Raw genomic sequence first — 13,824 nt, forward strand, 5'->3', positions numbered from 1 at the left:
AGCCGTGCCTTTCGAAATATTGGAAAAATATATTTCCCTGGCCGTGAAATCAGCCTTGCTCTTTTTTGGATTATCAAAAACTTTCTTTCATGCCTAATCAGTCATTACCAGAGGAAATGTTCGAAATTTTTCAAGATAATGAAGGGAGGAAAAACTACCACCACTATCACAGGACAGAAAAACTTTATAACTTTTTGTGAAATGTTAGAAAGTTTGAACCGGCAACACGATAAAACCAAAAGACAAACGGTGTCGAAAACAAATGGGTCCTAGCCTGCGCAATGAAGCGTTTTCGTTCGGGTTCTGTGTGTTCTTCGCTTTTTGACCGCGCGGATATTGGGACGATAGCGACAGAAAACCCCCCCTCCGACAGGCTCCCAAGAAATAGGGCGAAAATAGACTTCAAGCAGTCCCTTTCTGGAAAGTCGAGAGGTCGAGCGAAATAACCGAGCGCGAAAAAAACTGGAGCGAACGAGCGGAGGGGGCTTGGGGAGTCTCTTCTCGTTTATTTCTTCTCGCTCTAGTCCCGCTGCGCTGTGAGCGCACGTACCCTCTCGACTAACCAGAAAGGGACTGCTTGCAGTCTAGGGCGAAAAGCGCGGAAAGGGGGCGCCCCCTCCCGCCGAGCTCGTTTTTCCTCGCCCTATACCCCACTTGGGAGCCTGTTCACAGCATGGGTACCTTCCGACACCCAATTCCTCCGTTTTTTTGCTCTCGTCCTAATTTCCGCGCATTCGCACTAAATCCCACTGAAACACTTGGAAACAGCCGAGCGATTCTGAGCGGCTCTGATGAAAGCAAAATTGCACCTTGTAACTAGCTGACCAGATTCCATTCATTTCGACCACCCGAGGAGCAGAAAAATACTGAAAGACTCTTTTTTTGCAAGCTTTCCCCTTGAAACACCCTAGATTGTTAGCAAATTTCTCGTGACATGATTCTGTTCTCTCAATATATTTACGTAATTTCGGCCGCCTTGTTGTAAATTTTCTCGAGGGAAACGATCTTTCTTTGCAATTCAAAGCACCCAAAGGTAATTAGTACAAACAATAATTTCAAAGGATTTGTCTCAGACTTCTCATGCATGTAATCAATTACGATGACAACTTTATAGTGCCAAACTCAATTCACTTAGGCGCTTTATAATCACGAAATGAAAAAAAAAAGGAAAAGGTTCGACTCCTGAAAGGAGCACTCGGAATTTCTTTTTCCGAGTTTGCGTGTTTCATTACTGAATAATACATCACTGTCATTAAAAATTCTTATTAAAAATTTTTCCATTATTACTTTATTTTCTAGTTACCTTTGTGGTTGAATGATAATCATGACCTTCCCCAAGGAATCTGTCATTTTGTCAGTTTGCCAAGGCTGATAAGTATGTTATTGAAAAAAAGTGTTTTGCATAACAGACGCTACCGGTAAGCACTGCACTGTCCATTCTATGAAAAATTATGTGGGTGATTTGTGTGTGTGAACACCTGCAAATGTTATAAAAAGCGCAGAGCCTCGTTTATACAAACTCAAAGGCATATAAACTACGATCACTAATCTTTATTAAATTCTTCCGGCAAGATGTCCTATTTTATTTGTGAGTGAGTAGATAACTCGAAGGACTTTATCCGACTTATGAATAAAAGTCGACGTATATTGGTTTAATCATTGGCGTTGGTGTAAATTTGCATGCGAAGTCAGACTCTATTATGTTAGAGCTCAGCGCGGTATTATCTTTGCTGTAGGTCAATTGGTTTAAAAGTTTCTCACCGGATTAGCAGCCTCTTGAGAAGAGCTTCTTCTGTTTCAGCGTGACTGATGACGAAGTGCTGAAAGATGAGCATTTTGCGCCTGTCACAACAGTTAAATATTGATTGTGAACATTAGTACGTGTACTCGGACGTCGCTGAGCGAACAGGTTGCTACAGAAACAGGCCCCCAAATGGCAGTCTGACAATAATTTACGGCTTTTACCAGCCGGCTGCCAACTTCTGTTATTTAAAGATTTTTTTATTGCTTTTTATGAGCAAGGAAGGAACAGCAGGTCCTGAATATAACAAGCAGTTCCTCAGCGGAAGTAGTTGCCATCAAAAATTGTGACATCTGCTTGTCTTTCTAAATCATCTGAGGAGCAAATGATGTTCAAAGTACCAGCGCTTTCGATCGAAGATATTTTTTACGGGTGTGTACTTGCGTCGATGTCGTCGCCAGCTGAAGCAATATTTCGTCTTCTTTGATTCCGACGAACTTTTCTTCTTTAATCTGAGCAATCAAGGAAATCATAAACTCTACATTTGCGTCGACATAACATGGTTGGAACAGACCTCAACATAAACACGAGCGACGTGAATTATATTCAATATCTTCCCATTGAAGCGGCGTTTCAAGCTACGGCCTTAATATTAATTATGCTCGTAGCGATTGGGGCAAATGCTATGAACATAATCGTTGTGTACAGAAATTCAAGCATGCAGATACCTCGGTACATGTTTATTATGAATCTGGCCGTTTGCGATTTAGGGGTGACACTACTCTCGATGCCTTTCTCTCTGGTGACATGTATATCTCGGCGATGGATAATGAGCGATTCATTATGCAAACTTCACGGATTCCTTGGTTCGTTCTTCTTCTGTGGTTCGATTTTTACGCTTACAATAATGAGCATCGAACAGTATTATACCCTGGTGAAACCTCTAGCTCGTACAATAACAATTCGGAGGGCGTGGTACATGATCGCATCCGTATGGACACTGTCTACTCTACTATCACTGGGGCCAACTCTCGGATGGGGGCATTTTGCTTACAACTCAAGCACGCTAGCTTGTGGGGTGGCGTATCCGCGATCGACCTCCGAAAAGCTCTACCTTCTGTTCCTTGTGCTAATAGCGTATGTCACAACATTGCTGATTATGGCTTATGCTTATATCAGAATTTTCTTCGCGGTTCGTAAGCACACGCACAGAATTGCAAAATATACCAAAGGAGGACTAGAAGTTATGAGGTTGCAGCGACGCATAACCTACACACTGTTACTTGTATTGCTTGTATTTTTACTTTGTTGGCTGCCGTTCGTGGTTTTGATCTTGCTAGCCACGCGCAACGTCAGCGTCAAGGAACTACCGTATGGTCTCGGCGTGGCCGCTTATTGGTGTGGGTTTTTCAACTCGTCCATTAACCCGATTATCTTTGTAATCAGGAATGATCGTTTCCGGGAAGGATACCGCGATATCCTCAATGAAGTCTGGTACGGTTTGCAATGCAAGCGTCCTCCAAAGCTGAGAACACCGCAATTAAAAAAGACATGGTATTTGAATAAACGCACCGGTGATATGGGGGAAGCTCCTCGCGCTGTGTTGAGGGCCATCCCTTCACTTTCACCTGTACAAGATATTGAATTAATGTCCGATCACAGCGAATGAACAATACGATACGGTCGCCCAATGACAGAGGTTGATCCCTCTTTTGGTAGAATGATTGTCGGTTTCCAAGGGAATAAGTGCGTTTGAGCCCAAAAATAGTCGCGCCAGTAATCCTTTTAATGCCCTTTTTTATTTTTATTTTTTTTCTATTTTTACTGAGTTTCACAGACATTCTTTGTGAGCGTTGTTTTCTTTGGGATAACTCGTTAACGGACTGAATCAATAACAGATTGCGCCTGAATGTCGCGGCAATGCCCTCAACATACTTCTCATCCCCAATCTTGGTTCCCGCATTTATAATCGTTCTTGAAAACTCCCGACGAAAAAGGTTCGCTAACTGGTAAAAACAGGTCAAAACAGGACGCCAACAAAATAGCTGACGTGCTGACGGGTAACCACCGTTGGTAGGTTTTCCGTAAGGCGTAATCAGGTGGGAGAGCCACTTCTCAAATCCTTAGCTAGCGCAAATTGCTATGCGCATAAATTACTGAACTTTTCTAATTTTAAAAACGAGATAATGGGAATTTTAAAATCAAAGGCAGGAAATTAATGTCAGAGTGTCATGAGAATATTTTAGTTATCAAGCCGAGACGGGAAAGGAAAATAATAATAAAAAAAAGACTAAATCCACTAGATTTAGAGTACCAACTGTTTTAAAATGATGTACTCTGCAACAAAGTTCTCTGAACTAAAAAATAAAATCATTATAAGGAAAGTTATATCAAATTTTGGATTATTTTCGATTCAGAATTGAAAAGAAGAAGAGAAACGCGATGATATTTGCTAATGGGGCTTAATGGATCGCTATTAGTCGCTACTTCGGCGACGACAATACCACGTAAATGACTAACAACAAAGGCCCTGCACGTGCGTTATAAATTTTGGTACATTTCTTCGCCGTAATCAGCCAAACAGAAAGGCAGCAAGTTGTGAACGTAAAATGACCAAATTCAAGGTTTTGTGGAGAACGTGATCGAGAGCACATCACGATAAATTTTTCATTTTCTGTTTCACCCTGAACGTTGTTACCACCTGTTCTGTTACTGGATAGTTCGGCCACACTGTGCAAGTTTAGATTAGTTGAACGAATTGGAATAATCGCGAAGTAGTACAAGTTAACTGGCACTAGTTGCGTATGCGTAATGGCTTTCTGGGTCTGTTGTGTTTTGCCACAAAACACTCTGTAAGTTAGTTCGATCTAATGAGTCACGTATTATCGAAATTAAAGATGGCCTCTCAACAAATTAACAATTGTGTTTTTAATTCTGGTGGTATAACTTAAAGGTCTTATTCTTTCTCCCGATCAAAGCAACGAGGTGGACTCTTCCCTTATGAGATAAAATATATAGAAATGGGACTGAAAAAGATCGGAGATAGGTGAAAAAGACCATAAAACAGCTGCAAATTAAATCTATAAGTTTTGCCCCTAAGGCTTACTTATAACGTCTCGATGGTTTTGTCCGAGTTCAATCGGAGCAATTGTTGTCAAATATTTGAGCAGGTTTTATATATTAGCAACATACAACAAAATTGACTCTTCACGACAGTGTTTCTTTAGGTTTTCAGAAAATCTCGCTGCTGGAGATTAAATCAGGATTTATCAAATTGAGTAATATTGCGCTGTTTTACTTTATCTTTATTCGACTTGGTGACGTGAATAGCCCATTTCTGAGTTGCTGTGAACCTCATTATGAAAGCGAGGCTAAGTGCAAAAGCTTTTCATATGAAAATTAGTTTTGTTTGCATATGAATGAAAACTAATTTTCATAGCAAAACATTTGCACTTAGCCTCGCTTTCATAATGAGGTTCAAAGGAACTCGAAAATGGTATATTACAATAGGCGAGTTTCGTATTCCCGGACGTCCAGGGTCGAGCGAACGAAAGCGAGGCTAATGCGGGTGAAAATGACAGGGTACTAGGGATGCTAGAGCCATTAGCGTTTTCAAAATGTCCAAACACAACTGTCGTGCTTAAAAATGTTCAAAAAGTGAACAGAAAAAAAGACAGACTGAAAAATACCCAGAACGTGCAAAAGTTAACTTTTTTCTATTCCAACCTGACTACCCAAACAAGGGTTATGCACCGGGAATGGCAGAGCGTGAGCGGAGCAAAAACTTGATCGCGGCCTTTCAGGTCTTTAAAGCCTAAACGTAACAAGACACACAAGAATTTGTTCTGCTCATTTCGAAGGACGTCTTGGCCCAACCAAAGCAAATGCTGCGCCGACAACATTTGCTTTTCCACAACATCTACAACCAAAATCCCCTAAATCGGTCGTACTGACCCCGAAGCGGAGAGACGCCAAAATGCAACACAGCCGAGTACGGGGCCAGCAAAGAAAACTAGAACTTTAAGTATGCATCAAGGCAAGGAAACCCAAACGAGTCAAAATCGTTGACCGGAATGGAATAAGCGAGACGATCATGCTGTAGCTTAAGGAGTCACTACACGCGGGCCTATGTATGTCGCTGCTGAAGTTCAAACAATTTTAACAGCTTCCGAGCAGTCCATGGAGGACAACACAGCAAAGTTGACCTGATAGCAAGTTCAGAAACATTTGTCTAAGAGCTTTGGAAAGTTTCTTCGAACACCTCTCATCACTGATTGCACTGAACTAAAACTCCAAAAAGCAACAGGTCCATCAGTTCAAAATGTTACCTGGACCAACTAAGAAAGCTCTAACACTATTAAACTGTTGGTTGGAATATCTCCTACTGGAGTCTTAACGTTCGTTTCTAGGCTTTGGTCAGGGGGAGCCTTTGACAGGCACATCACTTTGAAATCATGTCTTATTAATAAACTGGAACCCAATGATAACTACAAGGTAGACAGGAGTTTTAATATCAGGGAGTAAGTCACCAAGAGAAGAGCAACCTTTAAATATCCCTCCTTTTTCCATAAGGGTAAACAACTTTTTACCAAGGCCTGTACCCAGACAAGAAGGATTGCTGCTGAAAGAATTCATGTTGAGGGGGCAATTCAAAGGCTGAAAGGCTACAAAATCCTACATGGTATTTTGCCAATATCACTGGCCAGCCCCATTTGCTGACCAAACTGCCATTATTTGTTCCGCCCTTTGCAATTTAATGAAGCCTTTGGTAAAGTAATGCAATCCTCATAATCCTAGAACTGCCTTAGTTTTCTAAGTTTTTCAGGTGCATGTTTAATATCATAATTCATTAGATTACTTGCCGGAGAAAAACAATACTTGTGATACATCATTTGTTTGATTGATTCATTTCACAATTCAGGAGTGATTTAGGAACAGCAAAGCTTAAAACAGCATTAAAGTTTAGTTCGAGGCAAACCATATTTAACTCTTGAAAACACAATTTCAGGTAGCATTACCTACTGGAAGAAGGTAATGAGTTTTTGTAGTATTGGAGCTAAAAAGTCTTGAAGACTTTTAATATGCAATACATATCACCACAGGTGTAATTTGATAATGAAAAGAAATCAGTTGTCCAGTCTGAAGTCTGACTTGAGTAAAAATAGATCTGAAATTAAATACTCTCTTCTTCAACTATTAACTGCGTAAGCTCATGGGCATGTGGGTATTTGTTGTCGTCCACAATATCGATGCCAAGATCATGAGCTTTGCGAGACAAGTCCAAGAGTTCCTCTTGTCTTTTCGCCGTAACACTTTTTCCTCGAACCTGCAAATACTGCTTTGACTCCGGAACCTTCATACGATCAAAATTTGGCTCCGTGGTTAAAGGAATTTAAGGAACGTATCTTTCTCTAATTCTCCACGACTCTCCAATAGCCGGCCTCGCTTTCGTTTACTCGGCCGGGAATACGAAACCCGCCTAATCGTGAAACTCACGATGGACGCCATAAGGGCAATTTGTCTTGGACATGCCGTTATTCTCTTCGTCATTGGGGTTTATTGCTGATCCTCAGCGGCTTGCATGAAAATTATATTGTTCTCTTCGTTTTGAGCGGTATATGGGTAAGTACTGTTTATTATAGCTAGCCGATCGAGCGTGAGTTCTGCAGTTGTCTTACCAGATAATACGTTACGAACTTTGTTGACATATCGTACTCTGATAGCCAGAGTTTCCTTACTAAATTTTGGGGTTTTGTTGCTTGTAGAGTAGAAAAGATTCCCACACAGCTCCATACATTAGCTATACAGGCTCTTCTGCCGTGCTTTCCTTGAAACATAAACAGGAGGTATATGAATAATAGTCTGAGTAGCGGAAAATGCATATTTATATTGTTTGGCGGAAGTTAAGGTATTTGTCAAAGAGATAAATACCAAAAACGAAGGTTTTAATATTATACATTGCGCTCGTGATGTACATGAATTAATAAATAACGACGTTCAACTGAGGTATTTATCTGACTGATTACATGATTTTAACATGAGGTAACATGTATATGAGAAATCCCGTTTCCAAGAGGGTAATAGGAGCTCAATTAGTATTTTCACAACCGATGAAGAACATACGTTTTCACTGCGTTCGAGATCCATCGTGACTTGGGAAACTGATTATTTTCTTTGGTTGGCCTATTAAATAGCTGTAAGCTTTTGTATTAAAATGAGCAGCTGTTGCTGTAAAGTTGGCAAGAAGCGGTTAAGCTGACAGCTTGTAGAGAGCGCTGTTTGATCTGGTAGACAGAACGTAGACAAAAATCAAGGTATTTTGAGACAGCAACAAGGTCATCGCATAGCCGTCAAAACGCGAGGAAGCAGTTGTATTTTCTAACTTTTATCACGTTTTTAAATTTTATCATAGAGTCGTATTAGGATTTTTATACCCATTTGAACATTTCTATGAAATAGGCTAGTTGTGTGCTTAGTTGTGTCCTTGTTTTGATACAAACCTCGCTGCTTTTCATATGCAAACTACAGTCTGACTCTCGCCTTGTGGATACCTCGCTATATTTTTTTATGGACACCCTGATATTAGATCCCCGCCAAAAATAAATTACAGACGTTTGACAGAAATAAATTCCCGCTATTACGGACTCTCGCCATTAAGGACCCGCGAAAAAGTGATGTGTATTGTGGAGGTGTCACGCATTCTTCTAAAAAAACAAAAAACAAAACAACGTACGTGTGAAATTAAAAGAAATTGCTGCTAACGGATAATTTACGAAGTGCTCGCTGCTAACAAGTCAAGTTATTTTTTTTTTCTAAAATGCACGCTACTCGCAAGACAATTTGATCACTGCTCGTGCTTGCAATAAAAACCACAGTGCTCGCAAAGACCATTCGATCGATACCCCTTCTGATATGATTGTTTGACATAAAAAAGGGAACCCCGGCTTTCGTCCTTTGTCAACTCCCCTCTTCCCCCTAGATGAAAGACCAACACAGGTGAATTTACACAACTAAGTAGTTGTGAAAAGGAGGCATAAAAAAATTCAAGCTTTAACAGGAAAAAGCTCTCCAGTATACAGGAACTGAAAATCAAAATCCTACAATCAGTTCATTATAAGCACAATTAAAACGTCAAAGATTCTGCTCATCTCCCAGCCTTGTACGGCCACAGAAGGCAAAACAACTTGAGATGCCTATACTGGCATTTTTGCGTGATGCTGTGCAAAACCATGTTAAAAAGAATTACAGCATATCGGTCCAAAACATAATAGCAAACAATCTGCAAGGAACCGCACGACGAAAATGCTGATCCTGCGTATACCGTATACGAAAATGCTGCAACGCTTGCAGCACTTTCGTTTTGCGGTTCCTGGCAGATTGTTTGCTTTTATGTTTTCTACCGTAGATCTTTTCAGATCCGAGATTATGTAGTTTTTTTTTAACATGGTTTGGCCATGTACTTGTTAAGGAAAGTTTTGCTTTTCTTAATTTATTGCGACAGCGACATGATATTTCAGTTCTTTTGTTCATTGTTCGTAGTCACGCGCTATGACGTGGACAGATGTCTGAATTTGGGCCAATCCGAAATCACTGCCACGTGCATTTGGTAGACAACTCGACTCGTCGAGACTAGCGTTGGTTCTATCTTTTGCTGTGCTACACTGTGCTGACGAGAGCCAACCAGCTCGAAACAGCTGTCCACGGTTGCCGCATTCTGTTGATTCTCGGTTTGGTCTCTATCATGTTGCTGTCGTGTTACGCAGTCCGATCAGCCTTGCAGAAATTTGAGTCAGTTCAGTCAACCGCGCAGGTTATGTTTGACCTTTCCTCTCCGCGTTGCGAAACACAATCTGGCCAGTCAATACCTGTCGAGTACTTCTTAAAACTTATCCTTTCGATTTACCGCTTCAAAGGGGTTAATTTTCTTTCTGTAAACAGCACATTTGAATCTAAAACATTAAAACAATATGGCCGCTAAAGAAGCCTACTCAGTTCCAACCCAGAGATCACGAGTACGTGACGTCACAATAGTAGAAATGCCACCGAAATTTAGACACGAGCTGCCCTGAGGGCATCCCGCGTAATTAGCCCGGTCTAAATTAGGGTTAATATACCAAGTTGCGTGACCTAGACTTAACCTTTATTTGCAGGATTGCGTTACAGCTATAGTGGGTATTCAAGCCAACAGACAAGAAAGAACACGCTACCACAATTACTTTGTGAGTTTAAGATGTAAAATAACTTTAGAGATTGCGTATGTCCGTGCAAGATGCTCTTGTATACTAATTCGACAATTTTCATTTGATTTTTTAACTGGCACTGGCTTAGGGCTAGGTCACACTGGAACGAATTCTTTTGCTTAGGAAATGAATCAATAAAAACCTGGCGAAAATAGGCTCGGCCAGTCCAAGCTTCCTAGACTTTGTAAATTGTCAACGCAACGGTTGCGGATTGCCAAAATTTCTCCAAGTGCTGTATTCGAAGCGACCAAAGTTTGGAAAATGAAACAATTAACAACTATCATCCGCGCGACCCAGGGACCTCAGTTAAGGCGCTGTTAGCCTGTTACACCAGGCAAATTTACTTGCAACTTGTCTGGCAATTTTGTTGCGCCGTTGCGACACAAGTTGCACGGATCGTTGCCTAGTGTAACATCCCCTGAAATGAACATGCCTCGCAACGTCGTTGCACGAAGTAGAACCGACTTTGCGAGACGTGTACATTTCAGGGCACATTACACTAGGCAACGATCTGTGCAACTTGTGTCGCAACCCAATAGCCCTTTTCACGGTTAACTCTGCTCATTTGAATTACAATGGAATCTAGCATGTATGTGAGGCAATTTCGGGCTATTTTGTAGTTTTAGCCCAAAATTGCCTCGCATCCACGTTGGATAACATTGTAATGCAAATGAGAAAAATCAACCGTAAAAAGGGCTATTTCGAGACAAGTTGCAAGAACAATTGCCCAGTGTAACATCGGATTTATAGTATATATATGAATTATATATGGATTATAGTACCTTATAGAATCTGTATATGGAATATATGGCATCTATATATAGAATATATATGGATTATAGTATCTTATAGAATATGAAGTGTAAATGCTGCTAAGTGGTGCTATTCCAGTTTATTATGACGAATCTCATTTAACTTTTATTTCTCACGTGCTTTGGGGATTTTGTGTGGTATCAGAGGTGTCCCTCACATTAGCCGAACAGTGACGAGTATCATCCGAAGATTTCCGAGGAACTTTCGACTGATCTCAATCTCTTTCGAGACTAAACCAACACCGCTTATCATGACTTCTAAAAACAAGTTGTGAGGAACTCCGGGGCGGTCTTCGTTGGTAACTTATTCTCCAGGCGTCAAATACAGAGTTATTTGCAAGTACGACTCAATGTACACAGGCAATGTTTAGATATCTCTGCTAACAGTTTTGTTAATGTTTCTCAGCTATTAGTTTAAAAAAAATGCAATTTATCTGATGACAGTTAAAAATTTGGCCATTTATAAGAATCATATTATAACCACATGAAGACCCCCAGACTTAACTTGATTTATGGTCTTTCTTTTAGGATCGTTTCTTCATGGTTTTTGCCATCGTATCTGCTTTGTTAGGTGCATTAATATTTGGCTTGTACACTCCTCAATTGACTGGCCGTGATGTTGGGATTTTCACTTTAAAATCCCATTTTTGGGGAAACGGACCAGAGGAAATTTTTATTTTTACTGTTACTGTAATTGTCATTGGTCTCCTTGAATTTGCGACCGGAATCTCTGCAGCCATATTCTGCTGTATGCTGTATGCTGATTGTTGCATCCCGTGCAGGACTCAATACCAACAGGTGACGAACAAAACGTACTTTTGTCACCGCGCATACGTTCTGCGCATCTTCAGATACTTGGGTTTCCTATGGGTGGTGCCTACTAATACAGGGATATTTTTGCGCGGTTTAAAACTATGCGGAGAAAGCAGAACTTAGCAAGTGCCCTTGTTATCCAAACAGAGAAAATTTGGGGATAGCGATGCAATTTTCAGAGATAATAAAGCTTCAATTTGGAAAAAAAACGTCATACATTGCTTTGTATTTTACTGTTTTTTAGAATAATTGTTGCTAAATTATCTCTAAAAAAAATGCGTAGTTATCCCCAATTTTCTTTTTGGATTTCAATAGCCCTTGCTAAGATCTGCTTTCCCCGCATAGTCATAAACCAGACAAAAATACTTTTTTATTAGCAGGCACTGTCCTTAAAAGGTTCAAGTGATAATAAAGCAATGTCCTTTTATTAGCTCTTTTATCTCTTTTCATATGGATGATTTCTTGATTTCTTATATAGCATTTTTAGATCTAGTTTTTTTTAACGCAGGACTTATGTTGATAGCAGTTTTTATAACTGAAATGGTCATCCTGCATAAATATTATTATATTATTGTTATTATTATTATTATTATTATTATTATTATTATTATTATTATTATTATTATTATTATTATTATTAAGCAATTATCCTGCGAAATCGGGCGAAATATCGCCTGATACTCCAACGAGTCCGGAGGCCAGGTGATACAGTCGACTCCCGATAACTCGAACCTTCATCGAAATTGAAAAAGGTTCGAGTTATAGGGAGTTGAGAACAAATGTTCGGAAATAAGGAAGAAACAGTGTTTACTATGTATTTCTATTCATACAGTGTGCATTTTATAAATCAAATTCAATTGTTGAGAAGTCGAGTGAAAATAGAACAATACTGTATTTCTAAATAAAAAATTAGAGCTGAACGTAAAGTGAAACAAAACAAAGCAAAAACAGCAGGAGAAGCCTGAGGTACTGCGAACTTTGAAGGTTTCAAAGACGACGGTTCGAGTTATCGAGGGTAAAATTATACAGAAAACGACTTGAAGGGAAACGATAGTTGCTTCGAGTTAGCCGGAGGTTCGAGTTGCCGTGGGTAAAATTACGGTAACTGTATAATGGAAATCCAGGGAAACCGATGTTGGTTCAAGTTAGTGCAAGGTTTGAGTTATCAGGAGTCGACTGTATTTCGCCCCATTGAGCCGGATAATTCGCTGATTTTGTAATTGAACTATCCAGTGAAAGGCGTGCTATAAAAACAAGGGAGGTGTTAGCCGAACAGTTGTTTCACTTTTTATATTTTGTTTTCCAAATCAAAACAAATTTCTGGGTTTTTTTTTTACCTTATAAAACAGGGCGAGGAGCTTAACACGAAATCAAATTTAATGAAAATCGATGTGTCTAGAACTAATCCGTTATTGGGAAATAAATATTAATCTCACTATTACATCCCATTACATAAAAAAATTCTCATAAATGATGCCGTTTCTACGTACCTTTTTCTGATATCAGATGCAAGAAATGACGCATTCTGCCGACGCGTCAATGGAAAGACCAACTGAGGTCTCCGCTGACAGTTCAATGCACGAGAGCCATGAAATGGTCACTGCGCAGGCGTCAATAGATCAAGAAGCCGAGCTTGCTCCTCTATACGAAGAGAGAGAAGGACAGCGGCAGTTTTCCCAAGGTCCTTCATTTGAGGCAACGTAAACCACAGGCAAACAGTGTCAGCTTCCTGCCAGGCCAACTATTATCTGATGACATATATCTGACAACTTCATAGAAAACAAATCACTTAATCTCAATGACAAATAGAAGAAAGATCCTCGCAGTAAGCGGCAAGTTTAGCAGTTGCTTAAGTTGCATTTATTCATCCTTCACGGGTATATTACAAACTCACGATATAACTAGCTCTCAGTTGGCTTGATAGCTCAGTTGGTAGAGCACTACACCGGCATCGCAGAGGTCATGGGTTCCAATCCTGTTCAAGCCTGAATTTTTTTCAGGTATTTTTTTTACAGTTCAAAATATATGTTTCATATATTTACATTCATTTTTCTCAATGTATTAAGCGCAGAGCACTAACTGGGAACACTTTCCAGATCGAATTGGAATTTAGAAGTGTTGGGTTTTTGAGGAGAGGGGAAAACCGGAGTACCCGGAGAAAAACCTCTCGGAGCGAGGACGAGAACCAACAACTTATTTATTTAGCTTTATCCAATAT

The 13,824-nt window shown here is 40.0% G+C and overlaps 2 protein-coding genes and 1 pseudogene across 2 annotated transcripts; all 3 read left to right on the forward strand.

Moving 5' to 3' along the window:
• The first annotated feature begins 770 nt into the window (after nt 1-770).
• Nucleotides 771-3,437, forward strand: LOC146457669 (opsin-3-like). Its single transcript, XM_085091723.1, has one exon. The coding sequence runs from the start codon at nt 2,301-2,303 to the stop codon at nt 3,408-3,410; it is 1,110 nt and encodes a 369-aa protein (XP_084947849.1). The 5' UTR covers nt 771-2,300; the 3' UTR covers nt 3,411-3,437.
• A 1,115-nt stretch (nt 3,438-4,552) lies between these two features.
• On the forward strand, nt 4,553-6,518 carry LOC146457670 (uncharacterized; annotated as a pseudogene).
• A 518-nt stretch (nt 6,519-7,036) lies between these two features.
• On the forward strand, nt 7,037-13,610 carry LOC146457671 (uncharacterized). The gene is made up of 4 exons (XM_085091667.1): nt 7,037-7,363; nt 9,892-9,960; nt 11,322-11,591; nt 13,113-13,610. Exons 3-4 carry the CDS (start codon nt 11,334-11,336, stop codon nt 13,308-13,310), a joined length of 456 nt encoding a protein of 151 aa, XP_084947793.1. The 5' UTR covers nt 7,037-7,363; nt 9,892-9,960; nt 11,322-11,333; the 3' UTR covers nt 13,311-13,610.
• The last annotated feature ends 214 nt before the right edge of the window (nt 13,611-13,824 follow it).

This window comes from Pavona decussata, unplaced genomic scaffold, assembly GCF_977016875.1.
Source record: "Pavona decussata unplaced genomic scaffold, jaPavDecu1.1 SCAFFOLD_238, whole genome shotgun sequence".
Classification (NCBI taxonomy): domain Eukaryota; kingdom Metazoa; phylum Cnidaria; class Anthozoa; order Scleractinia; family Agariciidae; genus Pavona; species Pavona decussata.